General features: G+C 41.3%; 1 protein-coding gene across 1 annotated transcript in view; it reads right to left on the bottom strand.

The window, feature by feature from the left end:
* ACAD11 (acyl-CoA dehydrogenase family member 11) overlaps positions 1–11,840 on the bottom strand; it is a 130,236-nt gene extending 118,396 nt beyond the window's left edge. Inside the window, exons 1-4 of the mRNA XM_006165546.3 lie at positions 11,638–11,840; positions 5,887–5,986; positions 4,137–4,262; positions 3,395–3,556 (exon numbers count right to left, since the gene is read on the bottom strand). Of these exons, the coding sequence (XP_006165608.1) occupies positions 3,395–3,556; positions 4,137–4,262; positions 5,887–5,986; positions 11,638–11,786 (537 nt within the window). The 5' untranslated portion in view covers positions 11,787–11,840. The remainder of the gene's footprint in view (positions 1–3,394; positions 3,557–4,136; positions 4,263–5,886; positions 5,987–11,637) is intronic.
* Between the last annotated feature and the right edge of the window lie 581 nt (positions 11,841–12,421).

Raw genomic sequence — 12,421 nt, 5'->3', positions numbered from 1 at the left:
GAAAAAAATAAACGGTAAAAACTGTTCGTATCATTTTGTAAAAAAAAAAAAAATGCATATTTGATGAGCAGCGAGCTGTATGGGCACAGCTGGGTACTACTTTATAGTATGTTCATTCTACTCACTGGGGTTTATGCCTAAAGTCAGACTTGGGTTCATGTATAGGTATGTGTCAGCTGTGCTAGCTATTGGATATATTTAGACTAATTAAGTTCATTGGCAGAACAATTGAATGGGGGAGGAGGAAGGCATGGAGGGCAACCATGGATGCCAGGGACAATGGGGGAGGAGGATGGGACATGGCAGAGGGTGGGGGATGGGGAATCAAGGATGGCAAAACAAAAGGCAAGGTATGCAGGACATAAGAATTGGAAAATTATTTGCTGAGAACATGTATGTTGATGTGCTTGATTGAGCCAATGCACAGTGTATTTTGGATGGAAAATTCATTTGTGTGTTGTGATGGTGTATAGTGAATTAATGTAGAAAATGAATAAATTTTAAAAAAAAGAAAAAAAAACTGTGGGTGCTCACTTCGACAGCAAATACATAAATCGGAACATTAACATAGCCCCAGTGCAAGGATGACATACGAATTCAGGAACCATTCAAAGTTTTGGATAGTGGAGATATAAAAGACGGTTCTCTCTTAAAAACAAAAAGGAAGCATAAGAAAAAACATAAACAGAGGCATAAAACGGGAGACAAGGTCATACCAACATGAGTACTGCAAAAGTGCAAGTGGATGGATTTGAAAAGACTATTTAGCACTGCAAAAGCCAGCATGGTTCTTCCAAATAAAAGAGCCCATATAAAATTGGAGTCAGAAATAGAAACAAACAATGTAGTAGCTAATAAGTATGGAATGAAAAGTGAAAAACCAGCAGTGTAGAGCGTCACCCACAGGAGAAAGCAAATGAGACAGGACCATGGTTTGTACACGGAGTGATCGTGAGCCCCTGGCACTGAGTCCCTCCCTGGCAAGGAGCAAGTCTGGGATACTTTGGCAGTGATCTCAGAAGTTGTTCATGTTGACTTTCTAAGACACAGAATGCCATGGTAGATTTAAAAAACCTGATCATGCCTAAGCAGTAATAACATACACAGAAGTTAAAGAGAAATGCTGCTGGAAACTTGAGGTCCTTTCTGGCGATCACAAACAGAGCAAAAAGTTTTGGTTGACAGGCCAGACTTTATTAGCCTCAGGAAAACAAAAGAGGCACGGGGAGAAGTTACTCACCAAAGCTGAAAAAAACTAGATGGAAAAAGACTCAACAAGCAAAGTAAACACATTAGATTTTCCAAATATGATTAAAAAAAAAATCATGGTTAAGCTCTTACTATTTAATTGAATAACTGAACTGTTCTTAAGAAATCCCTTTTTATCTTGGTAGTACTGTTTTTTCAAAACCTACATTTAAATAATAGAAGTATCTTAGTTCCTCAAAAACGAAAGGAAAAAAATATATATTTCACATTTTTTGCACCAAAATTAATTTGTACTTTAATTCCACTTTGCCATGAACTTCTGAAGTCTCCTTATATCTCTTTCAGTTAGCTTTTCCATCAATGTAAGGGCATGCCAATCTCAACCCTCTGGATGGTACAACTCTCATGATGAGCAATCACTTTACTACTGGGCTATATACTCCTTTATACTATTTTCACGTTTCATGCTGATGACAGTCATACATAGGTCTTTCAAAAATTAGTATAAGTTTCTTTTTTTTCAAATGTTTTATGATTGCCAGAGGGCACACACACACTTGCCAGAGAGAGAGGAGTGAGGGAAAGAAAGCACCCCGACTGGGGTGCGGACACATGTAATCCCTTCTCCTCCATTTCTCCATCCTGTTGAGATTGGGGCATGCACACACCACACCTGGTTTGCTTTTTAAGTCTCCAGAGCCAGGATTTGAATCACAGTTGGCCATGTAGAATCTGACTCCCTTCACCCCTAGACTAGGAGACCAGCCCAACCACAAGCTTCTTTACAAAAAGAACCCATTTCTATTTTCCTGCTATCTAACATAGTACGCAGCAGGTATTAAACACACAGTCCAGCTGGATAAATGTCTGCTAGCTCAACTTAGAAAAGAAAAACTGTATAAAAATATATTGGTAAACTAACTGAAGAGTATAAAACAACATTTAACTGAACATGACCTGACAATATGAAATTATTTTATGCTAAAAACAAGTCAACCTAAAGGATGATTATGAAGGAATTAGAGTAACTCCATCGTGGGGCTAACCTACCATTCAGATCAACTTGAGCTCTGTGTGTCCCCAGGCTCCCTGACCTCCTGAACATGACCATTATCCTTATTCAGGAAGTGGTGGGTCCCTGATCAGAGTTAGGATACAGCAATGACACCCAAAACTACTCTACATTCCTCAAGCATCTTCCTCCGTATAGTCCTCATTATAATTCCTTCCCTCACAAACTATAACAACATGTATTTTGGGGGTGAATGGTTTACATGTATGAAAAGATCTAGCTATTTATTTGGGGGCCACTCAGAACATAGCATCTGTCCTTAATTTCCCCCATTAAACTCCTAACCAGCCCTGGATTTGACTGCTTCGTTCTTTTGGTCTCTCAGCTCTGATGAGTTTTCAAGGTCATTTTGCTTACACAGCCCCATTTCAAAACAATAATGTTAAAAGTCGCAGCTAAGTTTCAGAAGTCTAGAGGCCAGCAGGTGACGTGGCAGGAAAGGTGCTGGACTCCCACATGGCCAACCACAGTTCGAGTCCCAGATCTCGCACAGCAATGACACCCAAAACTACTCTACATTCCTCAAGCATCTTCCTCCGTATAGTCCTCATTATAATTCCTTCCCTCACAAACTATAACAACATGTATTTTGGGGGTGAATGGTTTACATGTATGAAAAGATCTAGCTATTTATTTGGGGGCCACTCAGAACATAGCATCTGTCCTTAATTTCCCCCATTAAACTCCTAACCAGCCCTGGATTTGACTGCTTCGTTCTTTTGGTCTCTCAGCTCTGATGAGTTTTCAAGGTCATTTTGCTTACACAGCCCCATTTCAAAACAATAATGTTAAAAGTCGCAGCTAAGTTTCAGAAGTCTAGAGGCCAGCAGGTGACGTGGCAGGAAAGGTGCTGGACTCCCACATGGCCAACCACAGTTCGAGTCCCAGATCTCGCAGCTTGCTTTCTTACTTTCCCCGTCTCTCTCTGTCTCTCTCTAGTGAACACTTGTGCCTTGTAGCAAATTATTAAAACAAGATATAATGATAAATAAAATTTTTTAACAGTTTCAGAAGTCTAGATGGTAATAGGTTTTTATTTTAACCAATTATGTATATTATAATATTTCCAAGAACTTGAAAAAAAAAAAGCAGCTCTTTAAGTGGATGTGTTACCTGTCTTTTGCAGTACCCGGCAGCTGTTCCATAACCTTCCAGCTGCAGTGACTGCACACTGAAGGAATGTAACCGAGCCAAAGTTTCTGTCATGGCCACATATAAGGCTGAGCGTTCTGCAGGGCTGACTCCAGGAATTGAGAAATCATGAAAGATTCGACCCTATAGAACCAATTACAGCAGGTAATTGAAATGTTTTTACAACCAAAACCAACAGCGTAAAATATGCTAGAAAGACGCTCATTTATGAAACATATTTAATATGACTATACATGCTAAAGGAAAAATATAAGGCTATGTCATGATGAACTTAAAGGCCGCAACTACTCTCAACTTACATTTCTAAATAAATAAATAAATAAATAAATAAATAAATAAATAAATCACTACTTGAATTTATTGTCTGTAATGGTTTTGATCTTCAACATGAAGTTGTTTTCCCCTCCACCTTCTGAACAAATTACTACCATTGCATACAGCTCTTTACTGTCACCTAGAGGAAAGTTTAAGAATAAATCAATCAGCCCCAGTTACTAAATGTGTTCCTAATTTATCCATCCCTCCTTCACTGTGTGTGATCAAATTAAAACAAAGTTTTAAGTGCTTACAAAGCAAACTCATTAGCTAATATGCTTCATAATAAATTGTATCACTTATTAATATAATAAAACTTTACCTAATAATCTAAACTAACTTCATAATTAACAATAGAAGCAACAGCAGTGTAAGATTGCTAACTTACCTGCACATGTTCCATGACGTAAAACTCGGTTCCAATGACAGAAGCATCACTGCAGTACAGTAAAGGCTTGGGGACGGGGAATCCAACAGAATACAAGGCTTTCTGGACTTTAAATTCCCTATCGATCTAGATTGGATGATAGATTTTAAGAAAATCAGAAACAGGAATTTATTGCTGAGTTACAAATTAAACTTAAGACTAGAAGCCAGTTGTAAAATAGTGTCAACATATAACTCAGAAGATAAAGTCATAATTTCCTTAACAGTAATCTTGATGCAAACATTATAATTATAAATTAGACCAGCACTAAATGATAATTCAATTAGGATAGAAGGGTTGAAACCTTCTGGGACTTAATCCTGGCTCTGATAACGTGAAGACAATAATTCCTGACCACAGTATTTTCACAGATCATCACAAAACAACACTTTGTCTCACTGTCTTGCTCTTCTTTCAAATTCCTCCAAAAGATTCAGGCGGGTGTCTCCTAGGGTTCTATCGCAGTCAGCTACAGGGAGCTAGGGAAGAGGGTGGGTGTTGGCAGGAAGCAAAAAGCCACAGGAAGCAAGCATCTGCATTTCCAAAGCTCAGTGACTGGGATCCTTCCTGCACTGCAGTGAGCTCTGGCTAACTACTGGGAAAGCAGGCACCTGTTTGATGGAAACAGACGCTCAAGCAGAAGCCAAGAAAAGAGAGTGAAAAGAAAACTGGCCTCTCAACCAGGCAAAGGAGGCCTATGGGTCAGGACCCAAGGGCAAGGCTTACTATAGAGCTGTGATGTAAATCATCTGCATATAAAGTCACCTTGTCCCAGACAAAGGCAATGGTGATTGATCACTGCTTTTCTTTGTTTTGTTTTGTTACAGGTTATATGTCCTTGCCAGAGAGAGGCAGAGAGGGAGAGGGAAAGTGAGAAATCACTGCCCAGCAGGGATGGCCATTCCCCAATCCCTTCTCCTCCACTCTCTTCTGAGGATTTTGGGCACATATATCTGCCTGGGGTGAATGTCTGGGGTGATTTTTCAAGCCACAGGATCGAGGACTTGAGCATCCTAGCTGACCACATGAGATCCAGTGCCTTATCCTCCATGCCACCTGCTGACCCAGTGACTTCTAAGGAGCAGAAAACTTTCAGCTCACTTTGACATTAGGGAGTAAAGTAGCTACTGCTCCAGCACTGGAGCGAGAATGAACTAAACCTGCATCAAAGTTGAGAGCAGCCAGCAGAGCCAACGGATGTAGAAAGAAGTTTTCATAACCACCCCTGAACTGGAAGATAAGAGGGAGTTGTAAGGGAGAGAGGATGAAAGGGTTAGGAAGGCATAAGGTGGGTGCAGAGCAGGAGCAGACTTGGGGACAAGGGAGAGAGTTGTAACAAAGTACTCCAGGTCCTCAGAGCTGCACTTGGGCAGAAGCATTATGTTTTGCTCTGATGTGCCCAGTGCTACTGCATTTTAGTGCTACTGATAATACTCATTGTACTTCCAGCAAGTGTGTAAAGAGTCAACTCCTCAAGAGGAGAAAGTGTTGCTCAGGATCAATAACCTATAGATAGTCTTAGATTTTTAACCCTGATTTCTTTTAAAAACAGAATGGAATATAATTCAAATAAAATTTTAACTAGACCCAAAATATATGTTCTATTATTTAATAATATTTAAATGACTTTTAAAAGGAATTTAGATTTTTTTGCTCATAAAAAGCATTTATTGGTCACTGAAGAATTTATCATTACATTTGTATACCATACCTTATGCGCTTTAGGAAGAAGTAAACCTGGCGGTTTTTTCCTGAGTACATATGTCTGAAAGCCCTTCTGGAGATAAAAGGTTGGATTGGACTGCCCTGATCTAGATAGAATGAAAGAAATGGTCAATAATAAAGATATGTTTTCCTTTCTCCCAAATCCTACTCTAATGTCAGAAGAAACAGGAAATGAAAACAAATCCATCTCAATGCTGGAAAGCCAAGAGGGGTGCTGCTGTTTCAGCTTACAATGTGAATTTCTGGATGATGTTAAAACTGATGGCAACGTAACCCATACAGGTAGAAGAGAGGACCCCACGCCCTGGCTACAAATTCTGTTTTATCAGAAGTACCCCTAGAACAGGGGTTCCCAACCTCTGGCCCATGGACTGGTGCCAGTCTCTGGCCTGTTAGGAACTGGGAAGCACCACAGGAGATTAGCAGCCTTGTATTACCACTGGGACTCTGAGATCTGCCTCCTGCCAGATCAGCTGCAGCATTAGATTCTCATAGGAATGCAAACCCTATTGTGAACTGTACATGAGGGATCTAGGTTATGTGGTCCTAAATGAGAATCTAATGCCTGATTACCTGAGGGAGAGCTGCTTCAAATGCTGTATCATGGTGAGTTGTATAATTATTTCATTATATATTACAATATAAAAATAATAAAGTGCACAATAAAGGTAATGCACTTGAATCATCCTGAAACTATCGCCCCCGACCCCCCATCCCTGGTCTGTGTAAAAATCACCTTCCATAACACTGGTCCCTGGCGCCAAAAGGCTGGGGCCTACTGCCCTGGAACAATGCCTACATCTACGTAAATAAAGGCTGAGAGAAGAACCTGTAAGTGATCAGTCAGAAAACGAATTAAAGGATGATGGAACAGCTGGGGTTTTGTCCCCTCATTTGCCTTTGGAGAGATAAGCCCCATATGTGTCACCAAGGCAGGCATGTCAGTTTTGCTCTCTACAATGAGAGTTCTGATAAGTGAGATCCCAGAGTGGGCATCTGGAAATGACCCCAGGAGGCACATGCTGTTAGAATTTGGGGCATGTCTTCATGTGTTTCAAGCCACCATGGCTGGGATTTGAATCATGGATGGGCATGTGGAATCCAACTCCCTAGGCACAGTGCCTCAGACGTTTACTACCTACTCTGAAAACAACCAATTTGGTTTGCCCTTCAGGCTTATGGAAGCGAGTGAACAATGATGAAGGATAATACACAGGTAATGGCTGTTGAACTAATAGGTATCCTTGCACCCTTCGAATTTCCACAGACTGAAGTAACTAGTGATGCTGACGCCAATAGCATCTCAAATGTATTTGCTAAAGATAAGGATCAGCAAAAGGAGAAGATTAATAGACCAATGACATGCTATTTTAGCATAGAAAACATTGGGTATAAGGTCTAAGAGGCTTAAAGGACAAAGGTGAAGATAAGCAAAGGGGCAAACTATCCCCTTCAGATCTTATGTATTCAATAGGCCACAGTGCAAGATGAGAGACATCAAAACAGAATCATAAAGTCAAGGGCTGGCTCCATGGCCTACTGGTTAATTGCACAGTTCAAATCCTGGACTTGGTGGTTTGAGAAACATTCCAGGCGCCATGTGTAAGTATGCACAAAATTCCAAAAGGAAGGAGAGATGGAGGAGAAAGGATTGCAGTATGACCACTCTCAATGAGGGAGTGTTTTCGCCTCTCTCTCTGCCTCTCTAACACACATGCTTTCTAACAAACCAAACCAAACAACCCCCCCAAAAAAAATTTTTAAATAACAAATATAAAGTCACTAATTTAAACCATGGTTTTCCCCTCTTTGGCCCCTCTTTCCCAGTCTTCTTTGTAAGTTACTCTTAATTTTTCAACTTCTTAATATTGGAATACATTGGACTCAATCTCTAATCCTCCTCTCTTTCTGTGTGGACTCATTTTTCTAGATAAACTCTTCAAACTCATGGCGTTAAATATCTTCTGTCAATGACTCCCAAATGTATGTGTCCGGTTCAGACTTCTGCGCTGATCTCCAGACTTTTACACACATTTCCTTTATCACTACAGTAGAATGAGAATAAGTATTTTCAAGTCTTTTGCCCATTTTTCTGTGGCCTATTGTAGAAATCTCCCACACCACTGACTCTCAATACGTGTACTGCCATAAATCAAAGTTCAAGAAATATACTAGTCTTTCTCTGAACTTTGAATTCTCTTTCATTTGTTTGGAGTTTTTTGTTTGTTTGTCTTTAAATTATTTATTTACTTTTATTTGTTCATTCATTTTATTTTAATTTGACCAGAAAGAGACACACACAGGGGTGAGGAAGGTGAGAGGAAGGGAGGATTGGAGTGTGTGTGTGTGTATGTGTGTGTGTGTGGGAGAGAGAGAGAGAGAGAGAGAGAGAAAAGGAAAGTGAGAAAGCAAGCCACCAGGTCTGGGACTCAAACCATGGTCAGCCATGTGGGTATATCCAGCACCTTAACCACCACACCACCTGCTGGTCCCCTCATTTGTTTGTTTATCTTTGTGCTAATACCATACCATCTTAATCTGAATTTCCCATTTTGTTGTTCTTTAGGCTTTTTGTTCTTGCACAGCAGATTTAAAAGGAATTTTTCAAATTAGGGAAAAAACATAGAATTTTGATGGTCATTGCCTTGGAAGAAAGATCAGTTGGAAGAAAAAATTCACAGGACCAGCAGTTAGCGTAATGACTATGTCGCTGGTCTCCCATGTAGTCGACCGCGGTTCACGTCCCAGACCCGGTGGCTTAAAACTCACGCCGGGCGCGTGTGCATGTGTGCCCAAGATCCCGAGAGAAGAATGGAAGAGAAGGGATTGCGGCGTGTCCATCCCCCGTGGGGGGTGATTTCCCGCTTTCTGACTCTCTGTCTCTCTCTGTCTGTCTGGTGAGTGCACGCGCCCTATAGCAAAAAACCTCTCCGAAAAAAAAAAAATCACAATATTAAATTTTGCTATTCATGAACATGATTTTAAGATTCTTTTTAAGATCCTAATAACATTTTATAATGTTCCCTATAAAGGTCATACATATTTTTATTGTATTAATATTTAAATAATTTGTATTTTTAATGTTTCTATTAATTGTAGCTTTTTGAAAATTAGATTGGAATTGTTTATTGCTAAACTATAGAAGTTCAATAGATTTTTTTTTAATATTGAACTTTGGTAGACAATTCTTATCTGTGTGGATTATTGGCTCTTTAATCCATGAATCAGTTAGTTTCTAAACATGAATGATTTCATTCTTCTTTTAGATTTTGCCATAGGGTGTATGCTCTTGCCAGAGAAAGACAGAGAGAAAGTGAAAGATCATGTCCCGGGGGGATAGCACACCTCAGTCTCTTCTCCTCCATTTGTTTCTCAGGATTTTGGGCATGCATGCATGTACATAATTTTCGAGCTGCCAAGTCCAGCTTCTTAACAACCACAATACCTGCTGGGCCTCTACCCTTATTTAGTTTAAAAAAAAAAAGCAAAATCATGATAGAGCACAAATACGTACCATAAAGATAGAGAGAGATAAAAGCTCTTCTATAGGGCTGGGTCATTCTACAAACCTGTCTTCCAGTCTTCCAGCCCAACAGGATCCTGGACACATCTAGCATGTTTTCAGGACAACTGGGCCAGGACTTGAACCGTAGTCAGAACATGACTTCCAGTTCCACAGTCTGGTATACCACAGAGTATGCCACAGAAACTGAACCTTATCTGTCTTTCTTCTGTTAAACTTTTCACATTTATATTCTAAAAATGATATTATTTTTATTTTTATTTTCTTTTTGTAAAGAATTATTTATTTACCTTTATTTGTTGTTATTATTATTTTTTCATTTGATCAAAGAGAGAGAGAAAGGGAAAGTGAGAAAGCCAGTCACCAGGTCTGGAACTCAAACAGTGGTCAGCTATGTGGGAATCTAACACTTCAACTACCACACCACCTGCTGGCCCAATGATATTGTTTTTAAATACTGATACTTTTGAATTTTGGAGACTTCTTTTGTGACCTAATATGTCTTCTACTTTTATAAACCTTTTCATATCGTGAAATGGTATGTGCATTCTTTGTGGGGCTCACAGTCCCATGCTTACATATTAAATCAAGTTGACTTAATATTTCTGGAAGCAGTTTTTATTCCATCAATAATTTAACTTATTGATCATGATTATGGTCTGTGTAGCATTCAACTTCATTCAGAATTAAGTATCATTCAGTTAAATAACTCAACAACCTGAGAACGTCAATATTACTATCCTCTTCTTGCCAAGTCAAGACTTCGCGTTGAAAGGGTAACTTGTCCAAATTCCACAGCAAGTGGAATGGTTGGAATTTGAACTTTGATCTGTTCTAGTTTGTTTATAACACAAGACTACCAGGCTATAAACCTCAACTATTCTTTATTCCACCCTTTTCTTCCTCTGCGAGTATCTACTTTTAATTTTAATTTTATCTAATTTTAATTTTAATTCTATACCCCCAAACTCTCTCTGATCCATTTCCTTAACTACAGGTTGAGAATTCCTATACTGAAAATCCAAAATCCTAAATGCTCTAAAATCTGAAACTTTTTGCACACTGACATGACACCACAGTGGAAAAATCCCACATTTTGCCTTATGTATGAATAAATATAAGTGGTTATAGGTAGCATTTTTGTTTTTAGAGATTTTAGCTATAGGGCATGTATACTCACAGGGGACAGAAAGAGAGAAATCATCCAAAATCACCCTCCCCTACCCCCAGCATGACAAGATTTAGGCCCCCCCCACACACACTACTTGGGAATCCGGTGACATAACCATTAAGGCATCTGCTGGTCCCACATGGGCAGCATTTAAATTCAGGATCAGGAATGGTGGTAAAGTCAAACCACCAGAGCAGTCACAGGGATAGCTGAGATGGTGACACCTTTGCTTTCTGAAGGTTAAATGGATACAAGCTTTGTTCCATCCATAACAATACTGTAAAAACGTATTTTCAGGCTAAGGGGATGAGGAGACTTCAGAAAGTCTGGGGAAAGATGGAATTAAAGTAGGAGTTTATTTTGGTGCAAAAAATTGAAATCCACCAAGTTTTTTCATGATACATAGTTTATATAGTTTTTTGGTTTTTTGTTGTTGCTGTTGTTGTTCCCTAACCCCCCTCCCTCCCCCAGCCCAGGACCACACAAAGTTTTTTAAAATTTATTTTGTGTTTTAAAACATCAGAGGAAAGTTAGGTTAATGGCGGTGTTCTTTCCTCTCAGGAGAATCTCATCTAGTTCCCTCCCTCATTTCAAAGAAACCAAGACCCAAAGTGATTCTTGTCCTTTGCTAAGTGTTAGACCTAGGGTTTAATTAGGATTTTCTAGCTGGTGTCATTACCTCAGTCTCTAGGAATCCCACCATTTAAACTGAAGTACACCAACCTCTCAGAAGTCTGAGGACAGTGGCACCAAAAGTCCGAGAAAGCATTTGTCTCCCACAGCGCTCCCAGTCTCACTGCCTCAGTAAACTTTGGAGGCACAGAATAGCCTTTAACAAAGATTCCTTCGCATAGAGGTGGTGAATGTTTAATGCGATTCTATTAACAGTCTGGAATCAGGAATACCCAGGAATAGAAAGCAAAGGGACTGATTGCCTGCAGGGTGTATCGGTGCGGAAAAAGAAATCAAAAACCCACTCTGGGCAGACAGGAAGGCCCAATGCACAGACCGGCTTTCGCAGAAGGGTAGGACGGCCTCGATACCTGTACTGAGCAACGAGCAGCCTGGACTCGGGCGTGGCCCCAAAGCCAGGCAAGTGCTGCTGTAGGTAGGCCTCCAGGGACTTGAGGTCGAACTTGTGCTGGGGCAGCACTTCGCCCACCTCGGGCTCGCCGGTGGCACCCGCTCCCATGACCGCAGCGCCGGGAAACCCACAGGAGTCCAGTACCAAGGTCCCCTGTCCCGAGCACTTACCGAGAGCCCCGAGGGGGCGGGCCTCGCTCAGCCAATCACACACACCCGCGGCGCCGTTGCCGAGCAACGCGAGTTCCTCCAAGCTGCAGATTTCGGTGTGAAACGCCCGGGGCGCCAGTGTGTGTTCGGACTTCAAGTTTTCTGTCAGCGTCCGATTTGGAGGCCCCGATTTTAAGGAAAGCAAAGCCACCGTCCTCTCTACGGGCGAATTAGAGCGCAGAGATCTCTTCCACCTCCCGGTTTAAGAACCGACGGGCGGAAGACCTGCTTGGTTCGTTTCAGAAAAGGGCCCGCCGGCTGCTCGATCACAGAAATAAAAGATCCCAGTGTTCTCTTAGCCGCCCGCATAGAACAGCGACCTCACGAGCCGCCTGCTCGGGACAGGGAGGCCCCCGGCCCTGCCGTCCCGGTCCAGCAGGTCCAGCGAAAAAGCAAGCCCAGACGCTGGTTTCCGCGGAGGGGGAACCATGACGGTGACGCACCGGAAGCGGTCGGGGGGAAGCGCCGCGGCAGTGGTGGATACGTGTCGGTCTGTCGGCCTCCGCCGGGAAGGCGGCGGGGTGGCCGGGCACT

Source organism: Tupaia chinensis, unplaced genomic scaffold, assembly GCF_000334495.1.
Source record: "Tupaia chinensis unplaced genomic scaffold, TupChi_1.0 Scaffold143952_1, whole genome shotgun sequence".
In the NCBI taxonomy this organism is placed as follows: domain Eukaryota; kingdom Metazoa; phylum Chordata; class Mammalia; order Scandentia; family Tupaiidae; genus Tupaia; species Tupaia belangeri.
Note: the sequence above shows the minus strand (reverse complement) of the source record. Positions and strands in the feature narration are given on the sequence as shown.